Below are 16,837 nucleotides of genomic sequence, written 5' to 3' on the forward strand. Positions count from 1 at the left end.
TATGCCTAGTATACCCATCTATGCCTAGTATACTCACCTATTGCCACCATGACATGTATATTCCCATATATTGCCTAGTGTACATGTACCTACCCAAGTAAGGTATGCCTAGTATACCCATCTATGCCAAGTATACCCACCTATTGCCACCATGACATGTATATTCCCATATATTGCTTAGTGTACATGTACCTACCCAGGTAAGGTATGCCTAGAATACCCATCTATGCCTAGTATACCCATCTATTGCCACCATGACATGTATATTCCCAAATATTGCATAGTGTACATGTACCTACCCAAGTAAGGTATGCCTAGTATACCCATCTATGCTTAGTATACCTACCTATTGCCACCATGACATGTATATTACCATATATTGCCTAGTGTACATGTACCTACCCAAGTAAGGTATGCCTAGTATACCCATCTATGCCAAGTATACCCATCTATGCCTAGTATACCCACCTATTGCCACCATGACATGTATATTCCCATATATTGCTTAGTGTACATGTACCTATCCAGGTAAGGTATGCCTAGTATACCCATCTATGCCTAGTATACCCATCTATGCCTAGTATACCCACCTATTGCCACCATGACATGTATATTACCATATATTGCCTAGTGTACATGTACCTACCCAGGTAAGGTATGCCTAGCATACCCATCTATGCCTAGTATACTCACCTATTGCCACCATGACTTATATATACCCAACTATTGCACCAATGTTACATCAACCGATTGCCTAATATACCCACCTATGACTTGTATACCAACTACCACCTAGTATACCAACTACTGCCCAGAGATTTTTTAAACAAAGGAACAGAGGCACCCCTCATGCCATGGCAGTGTTCTCCCCAGGAATTTAATCCACTGTGGCGGCCTAATTTGCATATAATTTGCATATCATTTACATAATAATAGAAATTGACCAAAGCACATTTACACCCACACAATAAACAACATATGTTTAAAAAACAAAGTGGCAGATAATTATTTGCTTCACACAGTGTTATAAACACTTTTATTTTGGGCACTTTTGTAATATTAAATATTAATTAATTGTTTTTTGGAGTCAAAATATTACGTTTCACAATTTAGAAGAGTTTAATTTAAAAATGAAATTCTCGAAATGCAAATGCTGCAGACTAAGAAGAAACAAATAAATTGTAAAAGGTTAAATGAAACTCATTTGAAACGTTTGAGCCAGGATTTTGTTCACCACTTTCATGATCTTATTTACTACAAAATTCTCCTTCAAAAAATCGACCATGTAGTTATTTGGCGGATTGTTGGTTATTATTCCGACCATCAGCTTCTAACGTTTACATTTAAAGTAAATGAACAAACAAATAACACTTCCAAACGATCAAATTTACAACGTGACATAACTTACTTCGCGATGTTATACACCGGTTATACCAATAATTCCTCTTACTCGGTCATGATGCCATGCAAAAATTAAATACTTTTTTTTTATATGAAAAAAACGTAAAATTTGATCTAGTTTTAACGGGAGAAATTATTTTTGATCACTCGATCACTTTGGTGAAAAACACAGACCGCCATGATAGTTATGACGCATTAGTTGACCGCCATGTGTCCTTTGACCCGGTGGGTCAAATACGCCATTTACCAATCAGAATGCCGCATGGTAATGCCGGTAGAACCCGAAGTTTTCCGAATGATCGTGATCATAACAATTACATTGCGGAAGTAAAGCGATGTCGTAGCACGATGTGTTGGTATGAATTTCAGATGAAAACTGCATGATGGTTTTCGAAAGAGGTGATTAGAAATTTTTAAAAGGTAAAAAAAGTCTTGAAAGAAGAGTTTTTACATAATTCACGATGATAACAGTTCAAATGTATTTTACCCAATCACGCAATAAACACGTTTACGGTTTTTTTCTTTCTTGAGTAGCGTAAACTGATCGTGAACTCCGCTTTGCCCATGTTATATCAGGTGGAATTCATTTTGAAAGAATTTTAGCTTTCAATCTAAAGACTGCGTCTATCGTCAGAAAGTATTTACTTACAAACAAAGAGGTGCTAATTTTACAAAATTGACTTGTATTGTTTAAATCCGATACCACATCGCACGACTATGTCCATTGTTTACAAATTATTATCCACGACTGGCAGGATGCGTGTTGGTCGGTACGTAAGTATAATAACAATATGACAATAGTCGGAAGCATTTCCATGGTGGTCGCTAATTTTGAGTGCCGGTCAGGCCGACCAGCGTGACGAGATCCCCCAATGAAAAAAAAAGCACTGTGGCGGTCTTGCTAATCACCGTGGCGGTGTCAGACCGGTGTGGTGGCAAATCGAAGCACTGTGGCGAGACCGCCACGCTGTTTACATCCTGGGGAGAACACTGAAGTTTACCCACACATGCCATTTATATACCCATATTTATATACATATACATTGCCTAGTATACCTACCCATGTGAAGTATACCCACACATGCCATTTATATACCCATATTTATATACATTTACATTGCCTAGTATACCCACCCATGTGAAGTATACCCACACATGCCATTTATATACCCATATTTATATACATTTACACAGCCTAGTATACCTACCCATGTGAGGTATACCCACACATGCCATTTATATACTCATATTTATATACATTTACATTGCCTAGTATACCTACCCATGTGAAGTATACCCACCATGCCATTTATATACCCATATTTATATACATTTACATTGCCTAATATACCCACCCATATGTAGTATACCTACACATGCCATTTATATACCCATATTTATATACATTTACACTGCCTAGTATACCCACCCATGTGAAGTATAGCCACATGCCATTTATATACCCATATTTATATACATTTACACTGCCTAGTATACCTACCCATGTGAAGTATACCCACACATGCCATTTATATACCCATATTTATATACATTTACACTGCCTAGTATACCTACCCATGTGAAGTATACCCACACATGCCATTTATATACCCATATTTATATACATTTACATTGCCTAGTATACCCACCCATGTGAAGTATACCCACACATGCCATTTATATACCCATATGTATATACATTTACATTGCCTAGTATACCCACCCATGTGAAGTATACCCACACATGCCATTTATATACCCATATGTATATACATTTACATTGCCTAGTATACCCACCTATGTGAGGTATACCCACACATGCCATTTATATACCCATATTTATATACATTTACATTGCCTAGTATACCCACCCATGTGAGGTATACCCACACATGCCATTTATATACCCATATTTATATACATTTACATTGCCTAGTATACCCACCCATGTGAAGTATACCCACACATGCCATTTATATACCCATATGTATATACATTTACACTGTGCCTAGTATACACACCCATGTGAAGTATACCCACACATGCCATTTATATACCTATATTTATATACATTTACATTGCCTAGTATACCTACCCATGTGAAGTATACCCACACATGCCATTTATATACCTATATTTATATACATTTACATTGCCTAGTATACCTACCCATGTGAAGTATACCCACACATGCCATTTATATACCCATATTTATATTCATTTACATTGCCTAGTATACCCACCCATGTGAAGTATACCCACACATGCCATTTATATACCCATATTTATATACATTTACATTGCCTAGTATACCCACCCATGTGAAGTATACCCACACATGCCATTTATATACCCATATTTATATACATTTACATTGCCTAGTATACCCACCCATGTGAAGTATACCCACACATGCCATGTATATACCCATATTTATATACATTTACATTGCCTAGTATACCCACCCATGTGAAGTATACCCACACATGCCATTTATATACCCGTATTTATATACATTTACATTGCCTAGTATACCTACCCATGTTAAGTATACCCACACATGCCATTTATATACCCATATGTATATACATTTACATTGCCTAGTATACCCACCCATGTGAAGTATACCCACACATGCCATTTATATACCCATATGTATATACATTTACATTGCCTAGTATACCCACCTATGTGAGGTATACCCACACATGCCATTTATATACCCATATTTATATACATTTACATTGCCTAGTATACCCACCCATGTGAGGTATACCCACACATGCCATTTATATACCCATATTTATATACATTTACATTGCCTAGTATACCCACCCATGTGAAGTATACCCACACATGCCATTTATATACCCATATGTATATACATTTACACTGTGCCTAGTATACACACCCATGTGAAGTATACCCACACATGCCATTTATATACCTATATTTATATACATTTACATTGCCTAGTATACCTACCCATGTGAAGTATACCCACACATGCCATTTATATACCTATATTTATATACATTTACATTGCCTAGTATACCTACCCATGTGAAGTATACCCACACATGCCATTTATATACCCATATTTATATTCATTTACATTGCCTAGTATACCCACCCATGTGAAGTATACCCACACACGCCATTTATATACCCATATTTATATACATTTACATTGCCTAGTATACCCACCCATGTGAAGTATACCCACACATGCCATTTATATACCCATATTTATATACATTTACATTGCCTAGTATACCCACCCATGTGAAGTATACCCACACATGCCATGTATATACCCATATTTATATACATTTACATTGCCTAGTATACCCACCCATGTGAAGTATACCCACACATGCCATTTATATACCCGTATTTATATACATTTACATTGCCTAGTATACCTACCCATGTTAAGTATACCCACACATGCCATTTATATACCCGTATTTATATACATTTACATTGCCTAGTATACCTACCCATGTTAAGTATACCCACACATGCCATTTATATACCCATATTTATATACATTTACATTGCCTAGTATACCTACCCATGTGAAGTATACCCACACATGCCATATACCCATATTTATATACATTTACATTGCCTAATATATCCACCCGTGTGAAGTATACCCACACATGCCATTTATATACCCATATTTGTATACATTTACATTGCCTAGTATACCCACCCATGTGAAGTATACCCACACATGCCATTTATATACCCATATTTATATACATTTACATTGCCTAGTATACCTACCCATGTGAAGTATACCCACACATGCCATATACCCATATTTATATACATTTACATTGCCTAATATATCCACCTGTGTGAAGTATACCCACACATGCCATTTATATACCCATATTTATATACATTTACATTGCCTAGTATACCCACCCATGTGAAGTATACCCACACATGCCATTTATATACCCATATTTATATACATTTACATTGCCTAGTATACCCACCCATGTGAGGTATACCCACACATGCCATTTATATACCCATATTTATATACATTTACATTGCCTAGTATACCCACCCATGTGAAGTATACCCACACATGCCATTTATATACATTTACATTGCCTAGTATACCCACCCATGTGAAGTATACCCACACATGCCATTTATATACCCATATTTATATACATTTACATTGCCTAGTATACACACCCATGTGAAGTATACCCACACATGCCATTTATATACCCATATTTATATACATTTACATTGCCTAGTATACCCACCCATGTGAAGTATACCCACACATGCCATTTATATACCCATATTTATATACATTTACATTGCCTAGTATACCCACCCATGTGAAGTATACCCACACATGCCATTTATATACCCATATTTATATACATTTACATTGCCTAGTATACCTACCCATGTGAAGTATACCCACACATGCCATTTATATACCCATATTTATATACATTTACATTGCCTAGTATACCTACCCATGTGAAGTATACCCACACATGCCATATACCCATATTTATATACATTTACATTGCCTAATATATCCACCCGTGTGAAGTATACCCACACATGCCATTTATATACCCATATTTATATACATTTACATTGCCTAGTATACCCACCCATGTGAAGTATACCCACACATGCCATTTATATACCCATATTTATATACATTTACATTGCCTAGTATACACACCCATGTGAAGTATACCCACACATGCCATTTATATACCCATATTTATATACATTTACATTGCCTAGTATACCCACCCATGTGAAGTATACCCACACATGCCATTTATATACCCATATTTATATACATTTACATTGCCTAGTATACCTACCCATGTGAAGTATACCCACACATGCCATTTATATACCCATGTTTATATACATTTACATTGCCTGGTATACTGAGTCATATTAGCTAAACTACCATCACTTCTTTACTTACCAATATCAATTTGTTCCACAGCTTCTGCTACAGTCACACTTTCTTTTGATACAGTGTTTACAAATGGATACAAATTACAAGCAACCAACCTACAGGTAAACAGCATAATGGTAATGAGACAAATAGATATTTATAATATTTAACAGTCAACGTTCAAATCAAATTGTGAATGAGAGCAAATAAAAAGGTGTTCTGTAATTGGTTAGCTGGTAGGTATGAAGGATTGAATGAGCAATGAGAGCAAATAGAAAGGTGTTCTGTAATTGGTTAGCTGGTAGGTATGAAGGATTGATGGACCAATGAGATGCATTTTTGTATAAGCGTTTGGTATTCTGTCATAACTTACTTGATGTATTTAAAATCTTGTTTTTCCATGTCAGCACGGTCACTTTCTGAATTACGTGCCAAAATGCCTGCAAAAACATAACACACAAGTCATTGAAAATGACACAGTCCCCGTTAAGTTCTCTTTGTGCTCGTCATATTAAAGCGGAGAGCGTGTCCTTAAAACTTGAGTTCCAAGTGGCGTATACAACAGATTGTTTATTTACATCAAAACACGTGTTTCGTGTCATAGTAATATGGCCAAAATAAAAACTGCCGTTATTCAGCCATCTTTGATCTGATTATGAAACACACTGATATGTATGATGTATGTGCCAAATACGAATGAAAATGATACATAAATTGTGGAATTATAGTAGTAAGGCCAAAAAGTCAGATGGCTGTCAATCAGCCATCCTTGACAAGATTTTGAAACAAATTGTCATGGACATGCATCCTAACCTGTATAAAGTACATGTATGTGCCAAATTTGAATGAAAACTGACAGAGCACGTCCAAGATACCGCATAAAAAACAAAAACAAGATGCCTGCCAGTCGACCATCTTTGATCCAATTGCAAAATAAATCGTCATGGACATGTATCCTAACATGTAGAATCTATGTACCAAGTTTGAATGACAACTGAAAAAGCATGTCCAAAATACAACATTTTCAAAAAACAAGATGGCTGCCAGTCGGCCATTTTGAATCGAATCACTAAACCACTGCATGTGCATATGTCCCACATAAGGTACTAGGCACATGCAAAGAATGAATGGAATCGGTCCACAGGATTCTGAAATATGATGTTGGATAGACTGACGCACGGACAGACGGACACACGGACGGTCGGATGGACAGACTCAGGAACTCACGGATGGTCGGGGACATGTATCCTAACATGTATGATCTATGTACTAAATTTGAATGAAAACTGACAAAGCATGTCCAAAATATGACATTTTCAAAAAACAAGATGGCTGCCAGTCGGCCATCTTTGATCCGATTGTTAAATAAATCATCATGGACATGTATCCTAACATGTATAATCTATGTACCAAGTTTGAATGAAAACTGACAAAGCATGTCCAAAATACAACATTTTCAAAAAAAAAGATGGCTGCCAGTCGGCCATTTTGAATCGAATCGCTAAACCACTGCATGTGCATATGTCCCACATAAAGTACGAGGCACATGCAAAGAATGAACGGAATCGGTCCAAAAGATTCTGAGATATGACTCCGGACGGACGCACGGACACACGGACGGACGGAGACCGAATTATAAGTCCCCTGTTTTCGGACTTCGTCCGAACGGGGACTAATAATAATCTAAGAACAGAACATAAATAATGAGAAATTTTACATTCCATGTTAACTAAAGCCAATAGTGTTCTCTGATTTCTACAGGTGTTATGCCATCAAAATTTAAACTATGAATATTAATGAGGTTATTTGAATACAACAAAGCACGTTTATTGACCAAAACACAGCAGAGGTCGTTGCGAGTCAGTACTGCTCCAGTCCATACCTTGCAGAATGATTTTTCTGTTTGTACTAATAAATGTAATTTACTAAACAAGCAGCCTATCGGCTGAGATAGCTCCACTGTTAGCAATGCACATTTCAATTAAAGAACTGAAGACATCATTAGAAAATGAACAATATGTACATGTAGTATCTATATATGTAATATCAAAGCAATTGAACTTTTGGTTTTTATAAAATATAAAAATAAAATATAACTTTTTACCAAAAATTACGAAAATATTCACCAAAATTAGAGAATTGAAGATATCATCACAAAATGAACAAATCTGAGAGAGGTCCACATGTAGTACCTATATATGTAATATCAAAGCAATCGGACATACAGTTTTTAACAATAAGTCGAAAATATCACTTTTTACCAAAAGTGACAAAAATATTCACCAAAATTAAAGAATCAAAGATATCATCACGAAATGAACAAATCTGAGAAAGGTCTACATGTAGTATCTATATATGTAATATCAAAGCAATTGAACTATTGGTTTTTAACAAGAAGTCGAAAATATCACTTTTTACCAAAAATTACAAAAATATTCACCAAAATTAGAGAATTGAAGATATCATCACGAAATGAACAAATCTGAAAGAGGTCCACATGTAGTACCTATATATGTAATATCAAAGCAATCGGACTTACAGTTTTTAACAAGAAGTCGAAAATATTACTTTTACCAAAAATATTCACCAAAATTAGAGAATTGAAGATATCAACATGAAATGAACAAATATGAGAGAGGTCTACCCAAGGTACATATACACCAAGTATCAAAGCATTCAGGCTTGTAGTTTTCAAGAAGAAGTCGAAAAAGTAAAACATTGACACGGAAGACGAGGGACAATCACTCATATGATAAGCTCCAGCTCAACAAAGTCGACAGCGGAGCTAAAGATGATAGCAAAAAATGCTGATGAAAATTGTTTTTCTATGTATGAACATTTGTGATCAGTGACAGGATTATGGTTTTATTACGAGTTACATGTATACATTTCTGTGTTCAATGTAAACACAGGAAAGTGTTCTAATGTGACATAACATATTTAATCAGTGTTCTCCCCAGACTCTAAGCCAAGCATCGCGGCTAATTTACATAACAATACATCTTATTTGCATAATTTTGTTTGCATAATAATTAGTTTCTCCAACAAACATTATAACTGCAATAAAGAAGAGATACATATCTCATATTTTATATCATTTAAATTCATTGTGTTTTATTTGTGCATCAAGTCAAATAATGTTTGAAATAGAACAGAAAAGAAATGGAAATACTTATAGCCAGTCAGTGAATATATTGTTTATCCATGGAGGTAACTGGTTCGTCATTATTGTGTGTACAAGTACAGTCAGTTTTAGTGCCAATGTTACTGCCAGTTCATACAATCTGCAAGATTGCAGGTTATCAAAATATGAAGAAATTAATAAATCAATAATGACATTTTTTTCTACAACGGCATTTCAAAACTAAAGTCAGCGATTTTTCATTGATCTGCCTATTATTTGTGTAACGCTACGATCACGTAACATTGTCAGTTACGGCATTACGTTGAACGGGTATTCACCGCTGCTGTTGCGATCATCGATCCCTGACTTTTTTGTTTAAAAATACACAAACTTAGAATGTTTGCTTAATTAAAACGATTCATTGATGATTAACTTAGAAATTACATCAGAATCACCAACGAAATGTTGTTTTTAAACATCGCGGAAAAACGTGCACTCTGCGCCGCCATCTTTGTTACCTCAATCAGAATCTCCATTGTAACCCAGCATGCATCGGTTGTGATGTCACTACATGTGTTATGTCGCCTTAGGGTGGCGTTCCTCGGTAATGACGCACTATGAATGAGGTATTTCTATGAATGAGGTCAGGGTTCGTTTTTTCCTCGTCCATCTCTCTGCAGTTGAATAATTTTTACTCCGATTTTCTTTACAATGCGACTTAATTTCACTTGTTTTTTTAATTCTTGGTAATTAGTGTCACTGGCGATGAAGTAGTAAAAACGCAATTAACCGCAGTGCAGCAACTCGGGATAGATCATCCCGACGCAATGGGCAAATTATTACTACCCTAGTATTTTGGGTTTGCCAGCTCCGCACCTTTGGTAGACTTGGTAACTTCTTGTAGACTTCCGTTTTAATCACTGTTTTAGTAAGGCTAACTATGTACAAAGGCGGGATTACCTTTCGATCAATACATGTTATTGTTTTAAAGATGTGCTAGACGAGGCTGACACTTGTAAACAAGACAACGTGAATAAGCATGTAAATGTAAATGTAAATGTAATTTACTAAAAGATGATAGCAAAAAAATGCTGATGAAAATTGTTTTTCTCTGTGTGAACATTTGTGAACAGTGACAGGATTATGGTTTTATTACGAGTTACATGTATACATTTCTGTGTCCAATGTAAACACAGGAAAGTGTTCTAATGTGACATAACATATTTAATATTGGTGATGTGGTTTACATGTATACATTTCTGTGTCCAATGTAAACACAGGAAAGTGTTCTAATGTGACATAACGTATTTAATATTGGTGATGTGGTTTACATGTATACATTTCTGTGTCCAATGTAAACACAGGAGAGTGTTCTAATGTGACATAACATATTTAATATTGGTGATGTGGTTTACATGTATACATTTCTGTGTCCAATGTAAACACAGGAAAGTGTTCTAATGTGACATAACGCATTTAATATTGGTGATGTGGTTTACCCCATAATCACCTGACATTTGAGTACAACACACAGACATCACAACAACAGCTGCTGTTTTCCGTTATCACAAAATCTAATGAAATTATCATTTACTGTCATACCTCCATGTAGAGCTGGATGCAACGTCTTAACTCTACCTCCCAACATTTCAGGTGCACCAGTTACATCAGACACATCACTGTAATACAAGAACAAGAAATAAAATTAAAAATTATTATTATTGAGCGGGTATGTAACTTTATTGCGTGTACAACAGTCATTAGAGTATCTAGGAAAGTGTCTGGGGATGTTGCGAAGTCCCTCATTGATTGTCTACCAGGTGCGGAAGTTTGGGGTATTTAATATCTCGCATCCGCTGTAAACATTTTTTTATGAGATTCTCATTACAATTTTTGTTCTGTTGATTGTGAAAGTTAAAACTAAATTCCCTAAAGTCCCAACTTATAATGCATGTCAGTCAGTGTTCTCCACAAGGGGTTTCAATTTTTACGGCCGCTTAGTTACTCTCATCACTCGTCCACCAACGTACATCCAGCTGAAATTATTTGTAAAAAGCTTGCATTGTTCTTCCCAAGCCTAAACAAAAGAGTAGTTGCCCAACCCTTTATTTTGCTATTGTTTCAAGAGTCCAAACATAAACAATAACCACTGGAAGTCTGCAAGCAGTTATCAAGTGTATTCATGACAATGTGTCAATCGCCTGAATTCATTGTCGCCCGACACTGTTGCCACTTATTGCTCACAATAAATACGCAACTACAGTGGTTTCAATTTACAGCTGTATTTATAATAATCGTCTTCCGATCATGAAAGAAGGAAGTAAATACGAACGAAATGTATATACACGGAAATAAACAAATATACTAGCAGACTGCAGGTAAACTCGAACAAAAATTTAAATTCAAGGCATACTTACAATGTTCGTTCGATTTTTCATTCAAACTGATGACCTTTTGACCTACCCCATTCAGCAACCGTCGGCCACCCACCGCTGTTGGCGCTGTAACGATTTGGTATCTAAGTTGCATAAGGGAACAGCGCATTCTGGGTGTACTTAATTTGAAAAGCGGTAAAAAACATCAAACATGGCTGCCGGATTAGTTTACCACGAGTATTTGTAATTTAATGCATATTTAATTATCTATTCCACATACTTTTTTCAATTTAACGATTTTTTATGTCGAATCTTTCGAGAACATCGCAGATTCTTTTATTTTGCCGATAGCTAGCATTTTTTCTTGAATTCCAAAACAACATGTGAAAACGCAACGTATTGTGACCGTACATGCGAAAATCTATCGTACCGTACCGTATCGTATCGTACTGTCGCCACAATTAAAAATGTTATGGGTTTTGTTTCGAAAAATCATCCGTTTTGGCTTTGGGGACAAATCACCTCGTATATTTTCTACATTATAACTCAATTATGTTTTGTACTTGCTCTTCGTTACTCAAATTGCATTTCATGAACGCAGAATACTTTGAAAATGTATAAATCACTGATTTCAAACTTTTTGCATTTCGTATATAATGACAAATCTGTATTTCAAAAGATTGTAACATGTTTCAATTAAATTAAAAAAAGAATAGTAAATAATTTAGTGTGCATTGCAGTTCCTGACATAAATGCTAGAATGTTGTATGTAAATGATATGCAAATTAATATGCTAATTTATGCTAATTAGACCACCTACCAGCTATTTTGGATTGTGGAGAACACTGTCAGTATTTTAGAATGTGACAAGATATTATTTTGTCAAAAAATAAGACATCACCTGATTGGAATACCAGCATCTCTGATGGCTTTCGCTGTACCACCGGATCCAATCAACTTTAGTCCCAGGTTGTGCAGCTTCTTAGCAAACGGCACCAATCCGGTCTTGTCAGACACACTCAGTAAAGCTATTAATAGAAAGTATTTGTGTCATATTATTATAACATGATATTGATTAGTGGAAATGTGCAGAGGTGTCCATGGCAACAGTACATGTACCTCATAATGTAATGATCTCGTTAAACAATAATGACATCCCCCCTCCACCAACAGCACCATAACTGAACATGTACAACGAAATAGAAAATGAAGAGAACTTTCTTCTTAAAAGCCGTCTTTATAAAAAAGAAAGAAATGAGCTTCTCAAAAACTTTTTGACAAATGAAAAATACAATGTAGTTGCAATACTAAACAATGGTAGTATACAACTTGAAAAAAGTACATGCTTCAAAATCAATAAAAACATTTACTTTAATTTATTATATTTTATTAATAACTTTGTTTTCTACTCTTTTTAATTTCATTTAATTTTTTCATTGCTATACTTTATTGTAATTTATAATCAAAGTCCCATAGAGGATATGACAAAAATAAAGATTATTATTACAACATACAATACTGTTTTTACTCTATTAATACCACATGTGTAGAGGTGTGTCTACCATGGTCAATCACTAGGAATGAATCAAAGTCAGATTTTAACAATCCTGCATAAAATACAATAAATACAATTTTTTTGGCTTTTGGAACATGTATAGATGATCATATAATAAAGTAAAAATTAGGAATTAGTCAAAGGGTTTGGTTTTGTAATGGTTTAAAATTGGAACATTGTTGAAAATCATTTTAAATATTTACCAGTATGATTACAAATACTTTTAATCCATGACAATGTTTGATTGGGCAGTCGATGATTGAATGTAATCAATGCCTACTCTACAACGTGATGGGAATCCTGATATACACTAAGCTAGTCACAGCCCACAGGTAATTCTATGCACGCTGCTAAAAGCTACTGTTTCAATACATGTACCAGTAGATATTCAATATTTTGGAAATATATATAAATATGCACCCCATTCTACATCGTACTATTCAACAATAATGTCTTGTATTATTCATTCATTCTCTGACTGATGTCCAAATACTGGACAATAGCCACGGTGACTCTAGCTCTGTGTACAGGTCTGTGAATGTGGAGGCGCTCCTATTCATCGGGACTTTATCTGCGCCCCAATACACAGCCCTGTGAACGACCATAGGCATTTTCAAAAACACTACACATGTCATATAAAATGTCTCATTTCGGGACGAATTCATACCTCTTTGCACCAAAAGCAGCGTCGATCACCTTAACATACTGTAATGAACACTCGGTTGTTGAATTGATGTACTGTAGGGGAGTTTTGGATGTTAAAACAGACTATTTATTGCCCAAAATGCGTATACACGGTACTTAAGTATATAAACAGAGACGCCATTTTGGTCACGCGAGATTGATAAATCTTTTTTACTATGACGTCAGAGCTGAATGACGAAAACGTGTTTTCTATGAGGAAAATCAATATAAAACTTGTTTTACAAATAATTGTTGTGGTTTTTGACTAAAATGTTTAAATTTTCAGTTATTTTCAAGAAAAAATACTTTAATTTTAAAAAGTAATATATTATTTTGTTATCCATCATGCTTGGCAGAAAAGTATACTAAATCTTAGTGATGGAGGTTATAGCTGCTACAGATGTGTCTCAAATATATACAGCTCAACACAACATCTGTGATCAAAGATGGGTGGAGACTGCTCAGCATGATGAGTTTTTAAAATTAAAAATAAATAAAAATAAATTAAATTTTAGTTATAATACATCATTTATTTATGTTAATTTTCAAAACAAATACACAATAAATGAATAATAAATTTATGAAATATTTATTGAACAGTTGTATTCATGTTTCTTTATAGTGTTCGTTGAACGGGATTCGATGAAAGTACATGCAGATTTCTTTTTCGCGGCTGTGACGTCAAGAAAAAGTTGTATCACGTGATCACCGTTAATCAATTCCTAATTTTCGAGTTGTTAGTTTTCTACGGAATTCCGCTAGAGGGCGCATCCAAAATTCCCGAATGACGGGGGTTGTTTTCATTGAAGTTCTGTATTCTTACATGCGTAAATCAATAGATTAGAAAAGCAAAAAAGTCCCAGAACTCCGCAAATTTCTTCAGAATCGTGGTATAACTTGCAGCAATGTTCGTAAAGCTAAACTGTTTGAACTTGTTGAGTTAGCAAACGAGTTAAATGTTCGCCAAGAGTCAAACAATCGTCGTCGTACTGTAAAACACGAGTCGACGATAACTCTGGTAGATCCGTGTAACGTAAAAACTTGGCAAAAAAAACTTCATACTTTGTTTTTGTGTAGCTGATATGTTCGCATATTTGTTGCATTGAAGTGACTGGACAACAGCCAGACTGAAAGAATATCGACTTATTAATGGTTACTTACTTCATAATTTCCGGTAAAGCTTCATCATGTGCAGAATACAGAATTTAATTTCATTATGGCAGAGTGTATTCGGCAATGATCCATGAAGGAAAATCCTTACAAGCCATGGTTTATTATTAAATCAAACTCTAAAATAGTTTCTGGTGTTTGTAACTGTGTATTGTAAGTTTAATTTAATATTTTATTCACCAGGCGATCAGCAGATGCAGTTATCATAAATGGACACACGTTTTTTCCTTCCGTAGTTATTTTAACTTCAACTTCGCAAAAAATGCCATCATAAGGATTCTGAACAAGAAGATCGATGTGGGAATCGGCAACGAGCGAATTTTTCATCAAATCCGGCTCAATGTTTTCATTTGCGCTCGTCTCGGGAAGCTGACAGAGTCTTCGTTTTTCAATCGATGTATAACTGCGGTTGAAAGATGGCTGTCTCCAGTTATAGAACTAAAAAAAATACTGGCGCAGGATGGAAAATGCCGTGAACAAACAGGGAATATAGTTTGGCGTCCACTCAGATTCCCGACGACACATTCGAATCCACTGGCGTTGAAGTGTTGATTTCTTGGACGAAAGAAATGTGTGAAAAGTTACGCCTTTCATCTCAGGATATTTCGCTGTTGTTTCTTTTTAATCGAACCCAAGGAATAGTCTGGGGCATTACAATGCCAGTTAACCATTTTGACCAATTCTTGCAAAACGTTTGTAAAAAATAAGACTTCGGCAACAGTAACTACTAGTATATTCCTTACAGCAGACGCCGCTCAAATTTCAACCCCACCACAACGTTGAACGGACTGTCATCCGGGTACTTTGAGAACGCCCTCTATCGAATTTCGTGAGAAAAATAGTAACTCGGAATTTAGGAATTAAGTCACGCGTAATTCAAGATGGCTGCCACAGTTTGTTGACAAATGCGAGTTTGACGACAAAACGTGAATTTTTCCACTTTATAATTGTCAAGACATGCGTAAGGTACAAACCGAGTATTCATTAAATGTTATTGAAACGATCGGTGCCATTTACTGATGGAGGATGGTTAAGTTTCTGAAAAAAAAATGTAATTTTCCATGCCACGTCCGCTGGGGATGTGGGGTTTTAGAAAATCATTGTGACCGTTCACATGGCTGTGTTGGGGTGGCGTAAGAAGCCTAATGTAAATATCACCCCTACACAGCCATGTACGCAGGGCTACGGTGACTCTAGACATACAGCCACGGTTACTTTGGCAATCCACTATCAGAAACACAACACACATGGCATTTGCGGCGAACACGCCACCAAAAGAATCGCCAATGATGTGAAAACACATTTCAACGATCCATTTTACATTTAAAAGTCGGGCAGAGCTCCAGAAGGAGTACCTACACTTTATGCCAATTTTTTCAAAATTATGCTAATTTATTCATGACGTAGCAGTTTCTGTGCTCATGAATATTCATTAATTTGTGGGTCATTACATTTTAAAAGGGGCGATATATTATTTTTGGGGGAAGAGTTAGAAAGGGGGATTAGCAATCCTTAGGGGGTCAATACAAAAGAAGGGACCCATTTGGAGAGCAGCCATGCTC

General features: G+C 35.6%; 1 protein-coding gene across 1 annotated transcript in view; it reads right to left on the reverse strand.

Moving 5' to 3' along the window:
• The window catches only part of LOC102808614 (bifunctional purine biosynthesis protein ATIC-like), a 32,287-nt gene extending 16,914 nt beyond the window's left edge, over positions 1 to 15,373 (reverse strand). Inside the window, exons 1-5 of the mRNA XM_085494469.1 lie at positions 15,367 to 15,373; positions 12,768 to 12,894; positions 11,094 to 11,170; positions 6,741 to 6,807; positions 6,395 to 6,483 (exon numbers count right to left, since the gene is read on the reverse strand). Coding sequence (XP_085350595.1) covers positions 6,395 to 6,483; positions 6,741 to 6,807; positions 11,094 to 11,170; positions 12,768 to 12,894; positions 15,367 to 15,373 — 367 coding nt within the window. The remainder of the gene's footprint in view (positions 1 to 6,394; positions 6,484 to 6,740; positions 6,808 to 11,093; positions 11,171 to 12,767; positions 12,895 to 15,366) is intronic.
• Between the last annotated feature and the right edge of the window lie 1,464 nt (positions 15,374 to 16,837).

This window comes from Saccoglossus kowalevskii, chromosome 20, assembly GCF_978046115.1.
Source record: "Saccoglossus kowalevskii chromosome 20, keSacKowa6.1, whole genome shotgun sequence".
In the NCBI taxonomy this organism is placed as follows: domain Eukaryota; kingdom Metazoa; phylum Hemichordata; class Enteropneusta; family Harrimaniidae; genus Saccoglossus; species Saccoglossus kowalevskii.